This window comes from Cornus florida, unplaced genomic scaffold (genome assembly GCF_030987335.1).
Source record: "Cornus florida cultivar Cherokee Brave unplaced genomic scaffold, ASM3098733v1 CherokeeBrave_3.0.0_Hap2_Chr04, whole genome shotgun sequence".
In the NCBI taxonomy this organism is placed as follows: domain Eukaryota; kingdom Viridiplantae; phylum Streptophyta; class Magnoliopsida; order Cornales; family Cornaceae; genus Cornus; species Cornus florida.
Window position 1 is genome coordinate 3,695,420 of NW_026775574.1, and position 21,798 is coordinate 3,717,217.

General features: G+C 34.6%; 2 protein-coding genes across 2 annotated transcripts; both read left to right on the forward strand.

Annotated features, from left to right (window-relative positions):
• The first annotated feature begins 1,767 nt into the window (after positions 1-1,767).
• On the forward strand, positions 1,768-5,585 carry LOC132305556 (homeobox-leucine zipper protein ATHB-17-like). The gene is made up of 4 exons (XM_059803185.1): positions 1,768-1,980; positions 2,286-2,461; positions 2,677-2,756; positions 5,118-5,585. The coding sequence occupies exons 1-4, from the start codon at positions 1,893-1,895 to the stop codon at positions 5,362-5,364; spliced, it is 591 nt and encodes a 196-aa protein (XP_059659168.1). The 5' UTR covers positions 1,768-1,892; the 3' UTR covers positions 5,365-5,585.
• Positions 5,586-16,221: 10,636 nt separating this feature from the next.
• On the forward strand, positions 16,222-20,023 carry LOC132302525 (auxin efflux carrier component 3-like). Its single transcript, XM_059799412.1, has 6 exons — positions 16,222-17,793; positions 17,903-18,200; positions 18,292-18,377; positions 18,894-19,051; positions 19,266-19,342; positions 19,465-20,023. The coding sequence occupies exons 1-6, from the start codon at positions 16,548-16,550 to the stop codon at positions 19,529-19,531; spliced, it is 1,932 nt and encodes a 643-aa protein (XP_059655395.1). The 5' UTR covers positions 16,222-16,547; the 3' UTR covers positions 19,532-20,023.
• Positions 20,024-21,798: the final 1,775 nt, after the last annotated feature.

The following is a 21,798-nucleotide window of genomic DNA, read 5'->3' on the forward strand; positions in this document are numbered from 1 at the left end:
TAAGAAAAATAATAATAAGACGTAGACAATGTTTATATTAAAATTGACTTCACTATTCATAGTAATTGGATTTAAACAAGTAACATATTATATAGATCATATTCACGATTATAACATGTTGAGTTAAACAGGTTACATGAGTTAAATCCCTCAACTCTAACCCAACACGGTTAAGTAAACGAGTTAATCGTGTCAACCCGTTTATGATTCAAACCCGTTTAAGGTCAACCTAAACTTATTTATATCGTGTTGTGTTAGTGAGTCGTGTAGTAATTTGTCACTCCTATCATTTACGCAGCTATAGATTTCCCAAAATCACATCTCAGTCACATTATTTCAATTTAACGATGGAGGCTATGATTGTCATTTTGTATGCCTTCAGGAGCAATGCCGTGTACTCTAATTTGACTTCTTTGTTTAAATAAATTGAAACGTTTCAGTCATTAAAAAAAAAAAAAATGACAGATTAAAAGAGATTTATATAGAATGCGTTTACTTGTCACATTAAGTCAGCTAATTAGTTTTATCATTTTTTCACTAAAGTAATAACAATTTGACTGCTTTAATTTGACTAGATTAACCATGTGAAATGGATTGAAGACAACTTAAAAATCAATAAATAAAAACGTTTAATTATCATAAACTCGTGTTTAATTGCATAGTGATTAGTGCAATGGACCAACATAACAACTCCTAATAAAACTTGTGTACACATACCCAAACATAGTTAACGTGTTTTTTTTCCTTCTTCTTTGCATTTAATGTTAAATGGTCGTTACAATTCCTCTGTACCCTCAAGCAGGTAAAGTAGCCTTAAATGCTTCATTATTGATTATCCAAACCGTCAATACTTCTCAATCAATGCACATTACTTCCACATGAAATGACTTCACACTGTATATGATCCGGTGAATCGTAATAATGAATCGAATCGAGTGTGAGAAACTATCAAACACACACACATATACATATATGTATATACTATATAATAACAATATATATATATATATATATATATATATATATATATCATGATTTGGAGTCACATTATCGATTAAAATAACGATTCCAATCGTAATGTAACGAACTCAAACGAATATTAGTGTAAACCAATCAATTTATATAGATGTTTAACGATATCGATTCTTTAAAAAAAATTGCAAACCAAATACGACGAATCATGATAGCTATCTAGAACATGCTGTGAGACACCTAATTATTTTTTTAGGTCTAAGTTATCAAATGTATAACTTGTATGTGCACATAAAATGAAAAAATTGTTATAGAGAGGCTTAAATGTTGGACACATTTCAATATATTTGAAGTCGTGACTATTTCATATAAAAATATAAATTTATACAACTCTCTAATTACTTATCATTTTTCAAAATGAAAAATAAAAGAGTGCATTAACTTGAAGAATGAGGGTTAGGGTTTTCCAATCATTTTGCCAGATGACTTGTGGACCGACAACCTGGACTCAACCCTAAGATTCAAACAGTGGACCTGGTTATACCTGCCTATACACACACACATATATATATATACATACATATATGAATCCATCAGTCAGAAACACGTGTTGTACATACACAGGTCAAGATGTTTGACTTGACGACCACAGTCAAGAATTATATGAATACTCATTAATTACCATTATTAAGTTCCTTCTCTACTTTTTCCATCCTTTCTATCTCTCTCTATTTATTTGACCTTTTTCATTCTCACCTGTCACCGTTTCCATCTTCTCTCTTGTCACCTTCCCATTTTACATTCCCCCCCTTCTCTCTCTCTCTCTCTCTCTCTGAGTCGATACATACACGAATAAATATATATATATATATATATATCTTGTTTTTCCTCTAGTGATTCTTAGTTCATCTGCAACTTTCATGGCCGTTTTACCGACAAACTCTACATGTTTGGAGTTAACCATATCCGTTCCAGGCTTGAATTCATCTTCATCTCTTCCTTCCTCTGGTATGGTCTTTTTCTGACTCTCTCTCTCTCTGGAATTTAGGAATATGATTTCTTCAATTTTGACGGAAAGTTTAAGCAAACACACACATGCATGGTATATTTTGACCCGTCAGAGTTCGAACACTCATCATCTCCTTCTATCATCTGGACTAGATGCCATTGATTTAAGGGATAATATTTCCATAACTATAGGTTGATACAACTAATATTTTGGTATTTCAAATGGAATTTATGTGTATTATATGAAAATTTAATACAACTAATATATTTTTATGTGAACATTTGAAACAAATATGGTGGATTAGTGAAAGGTTTGGACATAAATCAAATACCATCATCAGGAGTTGACCAAGAGGAATGGACCATAAATGATGAAAGCAACTACAACGGTGGGAGTCCTCCTCGTAAGAAACTTCGTCTCACAAAGGAACAATCTCGTCTTCTTGAAGAAGGTTTTCGACTCAACCAGACCTTAAATCATGTAAGCGTCCATAAAAAATAAGAGAGAGCTCGTAACTCTTGTCATGAGATAGATTATCTTAATATATATATATATATAACTTTACTCTTGAATTAATTATTAACCCTATATCTCTCTTTTCTAATTAATAAAATTAAACAAGCATGTGCATGTTATTTATGCCTATTTATGTATAATTTATCTAATGATTTTGGAATTAATTTTAAAATTTGCAGAAGGAAAAAGAGGCATTGGCAATGCAATTGAACCTGAAGGCACGGCAAGTTGAGGTGTGGTTTCAAAACCGTAGAGCAAGGTACGACGACCACTTGTACTGTTTTGTTTTGTTTTTTTTTAAGTTAAAACAATTATGCACACACTGCCTCTTCCACGAGGTTTGAACTCCCGACATCCTATTCGGGAGAAAGGGGTAATAGTGCTCGACTGTGTTGTTAGGTGTATAACATAATTTTTGGGGGGCATTAATGATAATGTTGGTGTTGAATTAAAGTACAAAGAGTTGAAAACGCTCCGTCCTTCATTTGGCCACATCACAGCTCACTGCTTTCTACACATGCTAGTTGTAGAATTATTATACCTTTGTGTGTGTGTGTATATATATATATATAAATAGCCCGACTATTCAATATTAGTCGGATTAATATGACAGTTGGAGTTTGTATCATAACTCATTAATATATCGAGGAAATCACGAATATAACTGAAATCATATAGTATATAGGAGCAGTGTATTTGGCACATTAGAAACAAAATTAGAAAGTTAATTAACAGTTGCTATTTCGTTGTTACAGATGTTGTACACAAATAGCATGTTGACGAGAAGAGGGATATTTAAATATAAAGGGCAATGAATTTTGAATTAAGCTCCTACTAATATATTGTTGAATAATGATAAGTAGTGGTTGAAAGTCCGATGCATTTAACTTTTTTATATGAACGGGGAAGATGCCATCATAAGCACCATTTTTCCCGAGCTCTAACCTAATCTCTATCTCCCTCGCACCTCCTCCACCACTCTTCATCTCGATCCTTTCAAGCCATGGTGCTTTGGACAACCTAATCTCGGTCATGGGTATTGAGGCTCAAAGGAAACTCGAAAAAGTTTAACTCAAAATTCTCATTTTCTTTCAATGATTCAATCTTTATACATTAAAAAGGACATTATTTGCTACTCACGTGAAGTTGGGCGATCGAATATGTCCAACTCTCCTTGCTATCACAACTCTATATTGTTTGGTGAATGAGGTAACCCCACTTAAGCCCCATGGTTTTTGAAACTATAGTGCAAGAATCCGAAATTTCTGGTGCTAAACTTGGAAAGTACATTGATGTATGTCCAAATACTTAAGGGTCAAAGCATGCACATAGCCTCACACAAAGAGCCCATATATGCTTTTATACCAACATCCATAACCTATAAATTGCATGTGTATGTCTATCAATATATTTATACAATCTGTTTATGTATTTACATATATATACTCAGACTTGTCACAAACAGGGTTGGTGTCTCTACCTATTTGAGTTGGCTATATACCCTAAACCATTAGTAGAGGAAACTTCGACTGTTACTATCAACACTATGAGCAATCACATAGTTTTGTGTGTGTGTGTCCTGTAAGGAGCAATAACATAAGGTTTAAATTCCTGGAAGACCAAAAAGAAACAAAAAAATAGCTAGTCAAGTTTGGAAATTGTTATGTCCATCTCCCAAAGGTGGAGTTTTTAAGGGACAGTGAGACATGTTTGGGCACGTGTGTATGCCTATATTTACCAAGTGAAAAAAAAAAAAAAAAAATTACAATTTCTAAATTCGGAAAGAAGCACATATCACGAATGGGTCAGTGATCTAGCGGTATCAGCTTCTAACTTCTCAAAGGTAAAAAAAAAAATAAATAAATAAAAAATAAAAAAATAAAAATACATACCTGATATATTAATTTGGTCCCTACACATGTGCAGGAGACATTTTGGCTATAGAACTAGCAGCTCCCAAGATATTCTATCAATAATTAAGGATAGTATGAAATAATTTTGATGGATAGAGAGTCATTCATGCCCATGTGTTCTTTGGTTTCATGTGGTAGCTTTCTAGATCAATATTACACTCTTCTAGACTTAATTCATTGGTTATAAGTCAAGTCCATCAGATCATGAGTTACACTAGCTCTTTTACTATTTAGACCACCAACATGTTCTATAATTGAATGCATATAATGTTACTTGACTAATAATTAATTACCTACCTTTATAATTTGTCAAATCTTTCTACTATATCTATACATCTATCTATCTATATATATACACACACACAGTATGATCATAGTCATACATGACTTTCAATTTGTAAAGTGATTGATGTTATATTTGAAAACATGAGAGGGTTGCATTAATTCATATTAATCACTAAGCGCACTAAGTGATAACCTATTTCCTTATTTAGTAAGGAGTAAAAATTTTGAAGTTAGGTTTCCTTCCAAAAATTGAATATGCCCGTCTTTTTTGGCTTTGCAATTTGTCGCATCGATCCACTTGTTCTAATAGAATAGACGTTTGCGCGTTTTGATTAATTATTTAAGAAAACTTGACTTAGGCATGTTGATTAGTTCAATAATGTTGATTGAATTAATGTTATATATATATATATATTATACAGGAGCAAGCTGAAGCAGACTGAGATGGAGTGTGAGTACTTGAAGAGGTGGTTTGGATCACTGACGGAACAAAACCGGCGGCTACAGAAGGAGGTGGAGGAGCTGAGGGCCATGAAGGTAGGCTCATCCTCCGTGGTTTCGCACCACACTACTATGTGTCCTTGCTGCGAGCGGATCACCACCACCACCCTAGACAATGGCTCTACCAAAACCACCACCAACAACCGACCCCACCACCTTGTCGTCTAACATATTTGGCGGGTACTAGCTAGCTTCTTCTAGCCTAACTTATGGCCCCATGGAAGAAAAGAATTGATGGTTAAAGAATTGTTCAAAGTAGTAATAGGGTTCATTGCAATGTACTTTTGATACTAACATGGTACTGTATATATATTTAGATTGTATATATTTTTAGTACTAGTACTTCATCATATGGGTGCTATTGTATATATAGTACTCTTCTATTTGCCAATTATTAGACATTTTTTTTGTTGTATGGTTAGTCTTGTTTATATATGCTATTAAGTAAAATTACACACATTGGTTGACATAATGGTAAAAGTTTGACATAAAGGAGATTGTCAATGTAACTTAACTTATTGCAAATTTGCCTAGAGTGGAAGGATGAAGACGGAATACAACCTATTTTCGACCTAATTTGGGGCCAAAGATTCGTATATTTCAAATGATTAAAAACTCCTTGAGCCTTGAGTGAATTGAGCTTTAAATTCAATGGTGCATGCATAATTAGAACCTCTGAGAAGGGAGGGGAAACCAGTGTAATTAGGCCTAATTAAACTTGAGGAAGGTAAGTGTAATTGTCCCTTGTTTGTAATTAGGGCAAGCTAAATTAATTCAACTGCTTAACTTGATCAAGATGATTAATTAATTAATTAATTAATTTATTATTATTATTATTATTATTATTTTCCTGGCAAACAAAAACAAGAACAAACAAAGCTAACAATCTTTCGCTGCTAGCTCCAAGATATCAGCTGGAATATGAATAAGAGCAATATCACTTGAAATATGAGGCCGAGAAAGCTTAGCAAGCGCATGGGCGATTTCATTGCCATGCATACGGACATGACTAAAACGAGAATAGGAAAACCGCTCCAAAAGCACTTGCATATCGAAAGAAACCGAATGAATCTCCACTAGACCTGCATCCATACCATGAAGTGCCTAAACCACCACCAGCAAGTCACATTCAAACCAAACTCGATCGTAACACAAAGACATGGCCCATAGCATAGCGTTTCAAAGAGCCATAGCTTCAGCTTGAACCTCTTGATTAGAACTTAATTAGAATTTTTCTAAAAGATAAACACTTTTTTTATCCCTGGAAAGTAAGATGAATATATATTTATTGGATGGGAAAAAAGAAAAGCATTCAATCTACATGATCTTGGAATTTCAACAATTAAACCGAATATTATACTAGGCATACTTAAATAACATACATTTTAATTTAAAAATAAAAATAAAATGAAAATGGAAAACAATTTAAGAAGTAACTAAGAGACGTCCATTATTTGGTGATATTAATTCCTTTTTAGCTAGCTAGATCCTAGATGCCATATACACAAACATCATTACAGACTGGAATTTAAAGTCGAGGTCGGATGGTGACAAGAAAGGAGATCGAAGAAAGATTAGCAAAAATGGTGGACCACTGAACTCTTCGATCATGAAAGAGTTTTGGGCAAGGCATGTACTTGAGATGTGTGGAATATATATATATATATATATATATATATATATAGATCGATCATCCCCATTCACATAAGCCCAGGGAACACCTTCTTTCCTGTCTTAGACAAGGATCATACCTTACAACTAATCTTATTCTGTAGGGCATGCCCTAAATGGAGTCTTCCCAACTTTAGGCCATGGGACGACTTATTTTATTAATTAATTAGGTGTGGATTTTGACTTTTGCATATTTACACTGACTATTTTAACCTATTTGTTTAACAGAAGTGATAGTATGTATAAAATCAAATATGATCTCATTCACTACATCAAATAGATAAAAATGTTTGGCTCAGAATCAATCACGTGCACAAATTTGAGGCTATTATGAACTACATGATTCAGTAAGGAAAAATAGAGAACGATCGATCAGAGCCGTGAATTTGCCAGCAAATAATGTTGCTGCACCATGGTGCCCACACGAACATGATGGATCCCTGCTGTGTCTGTGTGTTATTTAACTTTTTTTGACAAGAATATTGAGCTACTCGTTATCAACTTATCACTTGCAAGTGCAATGATCGACCATGGTATTAATGTTCTCATCCTTCTTTGATGTCTCAAGAAACATTATATTTAGTATTGGCTCTGTCAATGTTGGGCTGATGTCGCTCGACAACTAGGCTAACCTTTAATTAATGTTAATTTTGAAAATGATACTACCTAGTTACAACTCTTTTTGAGTCCCAAAACCAAAAATGATCAAATGTAACATATATACCATTAGCCAACAGCACAAAACCATAGAAGGGAACATGTCTTTTGAAACAAAATGGCAAAAAAAATACGAGACCCAGACACCATCATTTTCGGTATTGAACCATAATTCCTAGCTCATAATCAAAAGTGCATAAGAAAATATTGAAATAGAAGGAAAGAAGGCCTAGAAATCGTCGTCGTCATCTCGGTACTTCCAAAACAAAAAATAATTTAACAGGGGACTTCCCTCACCACCCAACACCCAGAATAAATTCATCACCATTCCACTAAACTAATTGTCAGAAATGTGGAACATAATCTCAACATGTCTGAGAGGCCCATGAAATGTGTGTTCCCTTTTTGAAAATGATGATCTTCAGAAATTCCAAAGAGATCATGAGATGAGATTGTTGAATACGATACAACCTTAGCTGTCTTTTGGAAACTCAACCTTTTGGAGAATTTAGAGATAGAAAGAGATAGAGAAGAATAGCATATACTCTATCATCTTCAAAGAATGTTCTTTGATCACATGGTTGGCTTTGAAGTCAGTAAAGTATATCTATATCTATATCATGACATAACAAGCCCAAAACACAAAATCTTGATTGAAACATTGGTGCACCCAAATTCAAACATTTTCCAAGAAAAGTCAGAGTACAGAAGAGTTGTGGTCTTCATGGGCCGCCCGTGTACTTGGGCTACACTTTTGAGTGCATATTCAATTGTGTTCCTACAGAGTATGGGCTTATTCAGCTAAGCCCAATAATCAAAATACTAAACATGAAGATCATTGGTGGGCAACATTCCCATAAAAGGACATACATGTATGTGTATAGAATCGTGATATACTTACAGACCACTGATTAGTCGCGTGCCTCACAAATGTTGTGAGTCTCGTTGGAGTATTTGTAAGTTGTGAACAATGTAATACACTAGCTAACACCTAACTAGTCGGGTGTCTCACGTTGTGAGCCCCGTTGTAACAATTGTAAGTTGTGAACACTGTAATACACTAGCTGACACCTCGAATATCTCACGATATTGTAAGTCCTACAACAACATTGTGAGACACCCAACTGTCAACTGTTACGTATAGTCAAATTTTGCATTCCTCTTTTCCTTTCTCTTTTCCACTTGCATTAAAGAGAACCATGATCTTAGATTCTTTGATTAAAGTTCTTTGTAGCCTTTTTAAGTACACAACGTGAAGTGGGAAGTTTGGTTGGTACCTTATCCTCCCCAAAAAGAGGAGAAAGAAAGGAGGAAAGGGTAAAGTTACTGATCGAATAAAAGATAGAAAATGTGAGGTTGTGCAAAGTATGATGATTTTCGAGCTTGTAAGAAAGAAACACAAAAAGAGATTGAACACTATTGACAAATGCCAAATACAATAATTCGTTTAATTCTGTTATGAAATTAAGAGTAGAATCTCAAAATGTTCCTTTGCTTACGTGAAAGAAGAGGTATATTGGTTTGAATAGAAAGTAAAAAAGATCCAAAAAAGGCCAAAGTAATTTGAAATGAAGTAATAAGAAATCACTTTAAAGAATTAAATATGGTAAGAGAAGTGACTAATATTCATGGAACCCTCCCCAGGTGATAAACCACGGGGGCATTGGTACGGTGCAACCCCACGCCAGTCCCCCGGTAAGTCATAGGCAATTCAAGAATAATGTTATCTTTAATATGTCTTTCGAGTGTCAAACTATGAACCTCCTCCTCAAAAATATATATTTCATGCATCTGCTCCACTGGACCAACCTCATGAGTTATGAGTCTAATGGTTCATTAACAAGTACTGGACTCATTTTTTGTCCCAAGTAAAGTTTGTGTCACACCACCATCGCCCACACCCATGTTTAGCATTGTCAATGCTTACACTACTGCAATCAGCACTGGCATTGTCACTCTCACAATTTGGTCACCACCACCCACCTTCCCCGCACCAACATTGTCCTCACGGTGGTAGCATCGTGCATGGCTGGGACTATTCATTGTGACGAATGTAATTAGTAAAAGGACAAATTAAGTGCACGAAATTTCCGTTATTGTAGAGTTTAAAAAGAATTAAATGTACGTAGTTCTATCTTCGTTTGCAGAGAGATTATTTTCTTATTTTGAATATATGATTTCAAATGAATGAATGTAATTAATAACGGATATTAAATTCGCTCATGGAGACATAAAGGGGCGTGGCCCCCAAAATTTTGAAAAATATTGCAACGGGTAGAGATGTGATTTAAAGAATTAGAATTATTTGTACTGTGGTAACAACATTTGCTTCTCTGGCTCGCACTAAAAGCCTACCGGGATATGAAAATATCACTTAACTAATTATAAAAACTAGTACTCATGCTTGTTGCTTTAATTAAACTTCTAAATATATAATCTTATGTATTATGTTTTAAAACATACTTTGACTCCCATATTTATAATCGTTGAGTTCATTTGGGACATGCCAATATATAATATAGAGAGAGACAGAGACAAAGACAGAGAGATTTGTTGTAATCTAAAAGATCCCTTAATTTAATGTGGTAAATTATGCAGAATCTGCATTGGTCTGACTGATGTCCCAAACAGACCTTTTTGTTTGTCGTCCTCTAGAGGAATTTTATGGTGGGTAAGCTTCACTGCAAAAAGGTATCACTTATTCGTGGAATCGATAATTTAATTTAATCATGCATAGCCAAACATAACTGATATTTTAGGCGTCTAACAACTGATTGTGTTTATTACCAAAAGTTACGAAATTAATCAATCATTAGGAATCCCCAAATCATTTGAACAAAAAGATTATTTTGGGCCCTATTCTGGATTTTTTTTATTAATAATGATCATAACTAACTTTAATATATGCGTCTCCAAATTCAATTTTCATCCATGTTCGCTAATTTCTCCATCTTTCGGCTCTTAACCACCCATTGTGACGTGGGTTATGTTTCCACCATAATGTTACCATTTGGAAGTGGAGTTCAATCATCAAGAATAATAATAAATAGTTTGAGAATCAGATGTATATGATGTTATTCATTCTTTATGATCGAATCATTTTTTGTTGTAACAGTGTATAGACTAGTTCTTAATCATTTTTCAAGAGTTCGATGCGATTATATATCTCTATGACTATTCTGAATTTTTTTATTAACAATGATCATAACTAACTTTAGATATATGTCCCCAAATTCAATGTTTTAGCCTAAATTACACAAATTTTTTCAACTGGGGTCGCTCAGGAGCGCTCTCACTCTTGTTCTAACTATTTATGACTTAATTTTGCCACTTTTTCGCTATCGCTCGCGTTTTACATGACTTAAGTTTTAACTTTTAACCACCATTAAATTGTGTAACTATGATTATTAATTAGAATGTGACGTGGGTTATGTTTCGACCACAATGTCGCCGTTGGGAAGCTCAGTTCAGTCATCGGAAAACAAATACAAAAATCTTGATTAATCAACAGTTTTTTCATGATGGAAAATACTAAATCGAAAAAAAAAAGAGGAGGAGGACAATGATGGTAAAGTGAAATGAGATTTTGCTTCTACGCAACCCCCGCTAATCATTTACCGACAAAAAAATAAATAAATACATACCTAGCTAGTGAACATTTTTCTGTGGGTCAATATAGATTTTTTTTTTAATTATTATTTTTATTTTTATTTTTGTGTCATTCAAGGCATATAGTTAAGATGGCAATACAGAGACATAAAGTCAAGTCAGAAAGGCATACAAATCTTGAAGTAAAGTAAATAAATGAAGAACATGCTCTAAATTTGTAAAGAAAATAAAGCTTAACACTCTGCAAACGGAACAACCATGAGAGAACACAACAAACAGCAGAGACCGAAAGGTCTGGTCATCATCATTGTAACCGCTCCAAAGTTACAACTACAAGGCACTCCAACACCCAAAAAACCCGCACAAGATCAAATTAAGAAGAAAAAGATTAAATCGAGGTGGGGAAAACCATAACTGACCTAAACCAGAGATCTAATCGGAGAAAATAATACATCCGCCCATGTGATTCGAAAACGAATCGAACAAGAAGAGATCTAGCTAAAGAAAATACAAAAAAAGCGAAGCAAAAAGATATTTACAAAATATACTTATTAAAACACGCTGAGTTTATTACAACGGTGAGAGGCGGCCTACATTTTCTCACTAAAAAGATGAAGCTGGCTGTTAGAGGGAGAAAGTTAGAGAGAGGTGGTAGAGAAAGCTGGGGCGGCTGAGATTTCCCAATATATATAGATTTGACTCATGCAACTTTCTTGACTGATTTCACTTTGGCTCTTTATGAATTAAGTCAAGTCACTATCATCATCATGGAAAGGAAATCAGCTATCTTCCTAAGTTTTCATGAGTGCAAGAGGAAGAAAAATGAATTATTTTGGATAAAAACAGCAGAAGATATATATATATATATATATATATATATAGAATTTGATTAATGAGGAGAAAAATCATATAGTTTACAGGGTATTATAAGCGTTTGTTACGCAGCTCTAATTGAAGCAAAAATATTGCATATGAAAAGAAGCGATTGATAGTAGTGAAAGAAAAACTTTATTGTAATAAATTTTAATTTTTCGATAAACATGTTACGTGCATGTTGGACTAAATTTTCATTTTGAATGCATATTGTGTGATAAATTACCCGTTTAGAAGAGATTTATTTACTTGAAGGGTGATCATTGAGATATAAGCATATTTAAGAAAAAAAAAAAAAAAAAAAAAAGAATTGAACAAAAAGAATTTAGCTTAATCTTGTTGAAGAGGAAATGTTTACTCCATGTGAATGTAAAGATAAAATTTTGCTTGCAACATAGTGGGATTGGCCTTCACACTTTTGCCTAGTCTTTATTGCACGATTTCTGTGGGTGGAAGTTGGCAAGGGTGCAAGACACTAAACGGATTATTACATTGGTAAGTTATAGGGTATCATGATCCAACATCATTTAAGGAAGGAGACGTGATATATATATAAGTTTATCACCCTTTTATGACACAATGCGTTTTAAAGCGTGATAACTCTGAACCTATCAGAACTCTAGAGTTATGCGTGTTTAACCTGGAGTAGTAGGATCAGGATGGGTGACATGGGGCGGACCTAGAACTTTAGGTAAGGGGGGCAAAACTAAAATTTTGTAATAATTTCAGGGGGGCATTAGCAATATTTTAAGAATATATATCGTAAAAAGGAAAAAATAACATGGTATATTAGTAAAAAAAAAATAAAAAATTCAAGGGAGCACCAGAAGTCAACAATATTGTGTCAGGTAAAATGACCAAAAGCCAACAATATTGTGTCAGGTACAGTGACAACTGTTACAAAAGGTGTCATAGTCGGAGCCCAGCCAAAAGTGTGGCCAACAAGAACGTTGGCCCCATGGGGAGAGATTGTAACGACATTCGTATGTGGGTGTAATGTGGGTGGATGCAAGACATTAAATGAGCTACCATACTAGCAATCAATAGGGTATCATGATCCCACATTCCTAAAAGAGGAGATCGACGTGCTATATGTTGGTTCATCACTTTTTTATAATACAACGCATTTTAAAGTCACCTATCAAAACTCCGAAGTTAGAGGAGCCAAAAATGAATAATATTTTATTAAATAAAGTGAGGGACATTACATTCCACGAAAGCATCCATCACTATCCATGCTTGGTTTTTTTATTTTCTTTTAACTATTAAGTGATGTTAATTGCATGTTCTTTTCTCAACAACTTTATAGTAATGAAGGAAAATGAAGATAATTTGTCCGCTTAAAGTAAGTAATTAAATAAATAAGAGACAAAAAGGAGCAGAAATACATTAATAAATATAATTACATTCTCATTTGGGAAGTAATGCTCAATTTAAGAAAAATTAATGATCACATTTTAAGAAGTTTTTAACCTTTTGCCTTTCATTTCTTTTCCCCTACAGCTTTCTAAGATTATATAAAAATACCATTATTTTGGGGAATTTGACTTATCATAATTTGCGTAGAAATTACATAAATCGATATATAAATGCTTCCAATTGGTTATTGCTTCTGCTTCCAATTCAATTGACTGTGTGAACGAAGAGTTACTTCCTTCGTATACAGAATACAGTGTGTGTTCATGTGAGTGTATTTTATTGGAAATTTTGAATATATATATATCAATTATTGTCTGTTGACTAACAACATACTTCTTAATTAAGTTCTGTAAATTATGGAGTAGATGAATTTTGAGTTATAAAAACATCAAATGAACACTATATTATTAGACATGCATGCAAATATGTATATGAATATATATATAGAGAGATATATAAAGACAAGCTACGCAGGTTAATTTTTCATCCAACCAATAATTTCTAGTGTTTCAAGACAGGAATAAAAAGCGATAAAAAAAATATAATAAAAATTAATTGGGTAATGGTATATTATATATTTAACTAGCATAACACCACAATTGTGGTCCTAGCAATGTGAAGGACCGAAAGAGATTCAAACAAAGTGTTGCATGTGAAATATGGACACTAAAATACAATTCATTTTATCCCTTGTCGTCGTTTAATCTTGTAATTTGAATGGCTCACATATACTCCGTTTTTTTTCTGTGTATCAGAAACAGGCTGTGATAGATACCTTATGAAAAAGTACTGTACATATAGACATAATAAATTTAATTATGTCACTTTCTTAGGGTCCATTCAATCAAAAGAAATGGATCCATGCACTAAATCAAGATATTCATCAACAATTTTACTTAGCTCATTGAGTATTCTCGACTTACTAATTAAATGAGTAGGATTTGAATTGTAACTTTAAGTTTATAGTTTGAATAATGATAGGCTCTACTTATATTTGCAATATGTCTCCAGGGGCATAGCGACGTTAACAGAGATCGGGAGTTAAGTTCTTGGAATTTCGCTTTCGAATCTCACTTTTGACTTGAATGGTGCATGTGTTATAGGGTAGATATACGGGTGAGAAAAAGATAAAAAATAAAAATAATAAAATTACTTGCATAAAATGTTATACCACTTAAAAAACAAATCATATTGTATTTAAACCTTTGTCCGTTTGCCCCTATACAAGTTTGGGATCGTCCTAATGGAGTTTGGGGGAGGGAGTTAAAACCCCTCAAAGCCCTGAATCAGCCCATATTAATAATTAACATATAAATAAATATTTTTTATTAGTTGTAATTTTTTTTAATTTTTTTATGATAATTTTAAATTATTCAAACATTTTGTTATTAATTATGATTGTTAAATATTTGACTAAACTCATTTTTTTTTTTTTTTTTTTCACAAAATTTATCTTAAATTTGTTTAATTTTGTATTGTTTTTCTTACTTCTTCCATCTCATAAAAAATGTCTACCTTTCCATTTTTAGTTGTTCCAAAATAATTATCCAATTTCAAGATTCAATGTACTATTTTTTTAATATTACAAATTTACCCACCTTGCCTTAAACTTATAAAAGCAACTAAATTTGATAAGATCTCATATTGACTCACCATTGAAGGTTAGGGGTGCAACTTGGGTTGGGCAACTCGAACTCAACTTGACCCGAGCTCGATTTTTCGAGGGTTTGGGCAATCATTTTTACAATTAAAGTTAGACCTGGATTGAAAATTTTAAACCCAAATTTAATTAGGATTAATGAGCTTGGTTTAAGTTGCTAACCACCCGAGCTAACCCGAACCTGAATTATAATATTATTTTCATATACATTTTTAATTTTAAGTACATTATATATAATATTTAAATTATGATTACTCTTTTACTTTTCAACTTTGTTTGTCAAATCTTAACTTATTATATGTTAACATTTAGGAGAATTAATTATTAAGAATTTGTTTGTAATTATTAAAAATTTACAAAAATATTTAAATTTTTTCTTGTTTAATAGTAATTTAATCAAAAACTAATCCAAAATCATATATTTTTGGTGTGAAGATTAGCCACATGAGTAACCCCGAATTAACCCGAAATTTTAATTCGAAATCTAAGCCCGAGTTGCGAACCCGAATTTAAAAGTAGAAGGACGAGTTGGGATCGGGTTAAGTAGTTAGAGTTGAAGATAAGATTAAGATTGAACTTAAGTTTAATATTTCATACAGTGGGTTGGGTTCAAGTTATATCTCAAATTCGTCTGGTTTGTAACCTTATCAGGAGTGTATAAAAAAAACTCATTACACGCTACTATAATGTAAATAAATGAATAAATAAAATATTAAAACTACACTCTTAACAGGTTCCTAAAAAAGAACACTTTTTATGACGGAGGGATTATATTTGGTTCAAACATGGTGTAGCATTTTTATCTAAAACCAAAGTCATTTTCCCACTTGCTTGCCCTCAAAATCAGCATTAGAAGGTTCAGATTTTCCACTTTCACAGCTCCAAACTTCGATAGAAAAGAGAACTGAAAAGAAAGTGCAAAAGGAGAAGAGAAAGACAGTCCACGTCATCAGAAAATACTTGCCATCTTTGATTGCCACTTGTACAAAGTAACTGGTGTAAGGTTAACTTAACCATGGAAGGTGGTTACTTCTGAATCCAACTTCATGTCCACTGGTCCCAACTTCTAGGCCCAACCCAGTACAATAACCCATTACACGCATCACTTCACTCCTATATATCTAAACCTCAAAGTTACACGCCATTGGTAAATCCCACTCTCTCTCTAAACATCATACATATATCCCCTCTCTCTCTTTCTCTCTCTAGATATTCCTCTCTTTCTCTCTCTAGATATTCCTGTTTAGTTCCATCAACAGTAGCAGAGAGTTGCAGAAGCTGAGAGCAGAAACTTGGCAGAGGACATATATCCATCAGTTAGTTATAAACGGTTTTCTATACCCATTTTACCCTTCTTTTCCTTTTAAATTTAGTTTTGATTGCCATTGACTCTCCCATCAAAACAACCTCCATTTCTGGATCTGAAACAAACTAGGCTTCTTCACATCTCAGCTCAACCACCATGATTTCTTGGAACGATCTTTACACCGTCTTAACGGCTGTGATTCCGCTCTACGTTGCCATGATCTTGGCCTACGGCTCAGTCCGGTGGTGGAAGATTTTCTCTCCCGACCAGTGTTCCGGCATCAACCGGTTCGTGGCAATTTTCGCCGTCCCTCTCTTGTCCTTCCACTTCATCTCCCAGAACAACCCGTACGCCATGAACTTCCGCTTCATTGCTGCCGATACCCTCCAGAAGATCATCATGCTCGTAGTGCTCGGCATCTGGACCAAATTCACCAAGAACGGCAGTCTCGAATGGATGATTACGATATTTTCTGTCTCTACACTGCCCAACACTCTGGTCATGGGTATCCCGCTCTTGATCGCCATGTACGGCGACTACTCCGGCAGCCTCATGGTTCAGGTGGTGGTGTTACAGTGCATTATCTGGTACACTCTCCTCCTGTTCCTGTTCGAATATCGCGGCGCGAAGATGCTCATTATGGAGCAGTTCCCGGAGACCGCCGCGTCCATTGTCTCGTTCAAGGTCGGGTCCGACGTCGTCTCGCTCGACGGACAAGACTTTCTGGAGACGGACGCCGAAATCGGAGATGACGGGAAGCTTCACGTGACAGTGAGGAAGTCGAACGCGTCGAGGAGATCTCTCGGTCTCGGGCCGGGTTCGTTCTCGGCATTGACTCCTCGGCCGTCGAACCTCACCGGAGCAGAGATTTACAGCTTGAGCTCGTCGAGAAACCCGACTCCGAGAGGTTCAAATTTCAATCACTCCGACTTCTATTCGATGATGGGTTTTCAGGGGAGGCTGTCAAACTTCGGTGCGGGTGATTCTTATTCGGTTCAATCGGCGAGGCCATCGAATTGCGAAGAGAACTGCCTGCCCGTAGGTCAGAATATGAGCTCACCGAGATTCGGATTCTATCCGGCTCAGACGGTACCCACTTCTTACCCGGCACCGAATCCTGAAATTTCGTCCACTGTTTCAAAACCCGCCAAAAATCAACCACCGCCGCCGCCACAACAACCACCGCAAAACACGTCGCAGAGTAAAGCCAACCATGATGCTAAGGAGCTTCACATGTTTGTGTGGAGCTCAAGTGCGTCGCCTGTCTCGGAGGGCGGCGGCCTCCACGTACTCGGCGCTGCGGCTGATTTCAGTGCCACCGAGCAATCAGGACGGTCCGATCACGGCGCCAAGGAAATCAGGATGTTGGTTTCCGATCACCCCCAAAATGGGGAAGCTAAAGGTACAATTCACTTAAAATTGTCATTCATTAATTGAATATTTTATAATATATATATATATATATATATATTATATAATTTTTTGATATGTTTGTGAATTATATTTCAAAGCTGTTCCGGAAAGTGAGGACTTTGGTGGGGAAAACTTCAGCTTTGGAGGTGGTGGCAGAGAGGGAGATGATGAGAGAGGAAAGGAGGGACCCACTGCCCTCTCAAAGCTGGGATCCAGCTCCACTGCTGAGCTGCACCCTAAACTCACCTTAGGTCATGACTCCGGTGCCGGAAAACAGATGCCTCCGGCGAGCGTTATGACCCGTCTGATCTTAATCATGGTTTGGCGTAAGCTTATCCGAAACCCCAACACATACTCCAGCCTCATTGGTCTAATTTGGTCTCTCGTCGCATTTAGGTAAGCAAATTAAAATTTTGAAACTTAATTGTTTTAATTTTTTTTTTTTTTTTTAATTAAAAAAGTTCACTTTTGTCACTTTACATTGCAGGTGGAATGTGGCAATGCCAAAAATAATAGTGAAGTCAATTTCTATACTATCTGATGCTGGTCTTGGAATGGCTATGTTCAGCTTAGGTGAGTGGTCATATTTCATGCCCTGGTGTTTACCATCTTAATATAAACATTAGTTATCCAACTCTGGAATCTAATAACATTATTATACCATAGTTGGTGTTAATTTTTATATTAACATTGTATATATATACAAATATACATTTTTTTATACACATAGTCATAGGGTGTGCATGCAACATATTCACATCGTGTTTCATGTGTTATTACATCACTAGTGCAAATGTAGTTGTTGTATAAAAAATGTGAAGTTATTATAACGACACAGAGCCACAAAACGTGGCGCAAAATAAAAATAAGATGTTACAGAGATCCCAATTCTTAAAAGAAATCGGTTATAGATAGCTAGATTGACCACACGACCAGTGAGAACGCTAGTAATGTCAATAGTGGTCCCAACTGTGTCGACATCCGAACCTAGAAGCACAGAATGGCAAAGATAGTTGAAAGTTGAAACTAAATTGATTACTGTCGTTTTGGGTTGTCTGATTGAATTGTTGTTACGGTTGTGAAATTAAGGTCTGTTTATGGCTCTTCAACCTAAGATAATCGCATGCGGGAACTCAGTGGCCGCGTTTGCCATGGCCGTAAGGTTCCTCACTGGCCCAGCAGTAATGGCTGCAGCCTCCATTGCTGTTGGCCTGCGTGGTGTGCTCCTCCATGTCGCAATTGTACAGGTACCAATTTCCTTTCACTTTATATATGTAGGTTTATGTCCCATAACATGAATCTTCCATATCAAACTCTATTCACATAATATGATACATTTCACCTGTACACACACATATACATACATACATACATATATATATATATATATATATATGTATGTATGTATGTATATATGATTGAAAGCACTTATAAAGTTATCTGACATATTCTTATCAATAGGCTGCACTTCCACAAGGGATTGTTCCATTTGTGTTTGCCAAAGAATATAATGTCCACCCGCAAATTCTTAGCACTGGGTAAGTGAAACTTTACCCCCAAAAAAAATATTCAAACCAATTAATTTACTATTAATTTTTTTTTTCTAATTTTTTTTTTTTTTTTTTTTTTTTTTTTTTTTTTTTTTTTTTAAATATTGCAGGGTTATTTTTGGGATGTTGATAGCTTTGCCAATAACTCTAGTCTACTACATTGCTCTTGGATTGTGAGGATTATTGTGAAGCAACCAACCAAAATACCTAGAGGAAATAAAATAATATTGAATGTTGGATGTTTGTCAAGCTTCGATGCATCGATGGCTGCAAATATTGTATTAACTAGCCGTGGATTTGAAGACGATAGAGGGTGATTAAGCGAAGAATTTTCGAAGGATTCGAGAGATTTGGTGCACATATTTTTGACTTGGTGAAGCCCTAATTGGAGGATCATGCCCCCATTTAAAGTAAAGGCATGGCTACTTCAACAAAAAGAAAGAGGGATCGTCTTGTAGAAGGGGGACAAAAGAAGAGGAAAACAGGGAAAAGAGAAGTGCTCATTAATTTAATTTGTATTCTCTTTTTATAATATAATGTAAAGTTTTATTTGAAAATTCACTTTGGTAGATTATAATGGGACAACATCAACTGATTTACGTCAGTGATATAGAACGGAAGGAAGTATCTCCTTCTTATTTTGTTCTTATAAAATCTTTTCTTTCATTATCTCTTAACGAACATAATAAATTATGAATTTTTTTTTTCTTCAATTTAATAGAACAAAAAGAAAAAATTACATAATCTATTCTTTTGAGATACCTTATTCATTCCGTCCATCCATTTATTTTTTTTCTTCAAGCATTAATGTTACTTGTTCTTTGATACCGATTTTTCGTTTGTCGTATTCTCTTTACTTTGCTTATGTAATTACTTTAGAGTAGTTTTAGATCATCAAAAGGGTTTAATCATACCGTTATGTAATTTTAACTTTTTAAAAAGTTAAAGAAATCACTCTGAACTTAAAATCAGCACGATATACCATAAAGACGATATGAGGGATCATAAGTTGTCTACTGCAGTGTAGCGCAACGCGTCTATTTAATGGTTCCGAGAACTCTTTCCATCTAAAATACCTTTGGGATCAGATTGGGGGATTTGTGAAAGCACAGTATCTTTATAAATGCTTAATGGGTTTAAGTACTTTTTAGTAGAGAAGTCATGGGGTTGAGAGAAATGTGAGAAGAAGAAAAGCGGAAAGCAGCTGAGAAAACGTGAGATGTGAAAAAGGAGAAAGCAGGTGGAAGTCAAAAGTTGAGGACTTTTGCTTTTAGGCTTTTGAAGTGCCCACAACTCTAGGTATACCCTACACACCAAGAGCCGTCAATCAAAAAGTAGGGGATGTGTACTGTGTAGTAGTGAGTGGTTCGTTCAATTGAGAGGCCATCTTTATTTGGGAAATTGCTACCACGTGATCACAGTCACTTCCATTCAATTACCAAACTTATCACAAGACATCACCTTAAAGACTGTCCTCCATCATTCAAAACCGTGAGTGTGTGTGTGTATACACACACTATTTACACACACATATGCTGTCTCAAATAAATAGATTAATAAGTCAACAGAATAAATGCATTTTATGTGTCAAGGAATTGAATTTCTGTAATTTTACTTTTTATTTTATTCGGGAAAAAAATTGAATTTTATGTTGGTTGAGGAAACATCATGCTCGACATCTACTTTTTACACATATCTCACTTTTTTGTGTGGATTTAGCTAAGAAAAATAAAGTACAACTTTTTTTTTGTTAATTCTTTCTGTAAAATAATAAATTAGTACTTTTAGTTTTCACTTAATCGGATTAGAATCGAGTTTAAAAGTTAGTACCAAATTTACTTCTAATCTGTAGTAATTATATTTGTTAAATATTTGTTTATTAAATTTGATAATTAATTTTTAAAAAATAATGTAAGCATTCAAATGTCATTATTATGACGTTATTTCTTATTTATATAAATATAATTTAATGTGTTATCATAATCTTAATTTTTTTTGGTAAAACTAATTTTGAAGTGTGATCGCTCCATAACTTTCAAATACATTCAAGTCATCATATTACATAAATATAATGAAATGTGTTTGATTTTAGTTTTAATTTTTGGTAAAATCAATTTTGAGAAAGGGAAAACACGTTTGGTGTCCATTAAAGGGGAACATACGCAATACACTACCATATCACTTCGTAACAGAGGTGTCCACACGAGCGGGTCGGTTGAACGATCCGGTTTAGAGAACCGATAAGATAAGGGAACTTGTTAATTCATGGTGTTAAAGACTGTTTTATCCAGAACTTTTGACAAATGGCTCGGTAACTAATTGGACTGTTCCGGCAAGGACAAAGGGTGGTTTTTGTAAAATGAGCAATGGCATTGGTCCAAGTTTTTTACTTTTATGGTTGAGCAAAAAGGGCGGGCATTGGACCGACCATTAAAAATATGGGA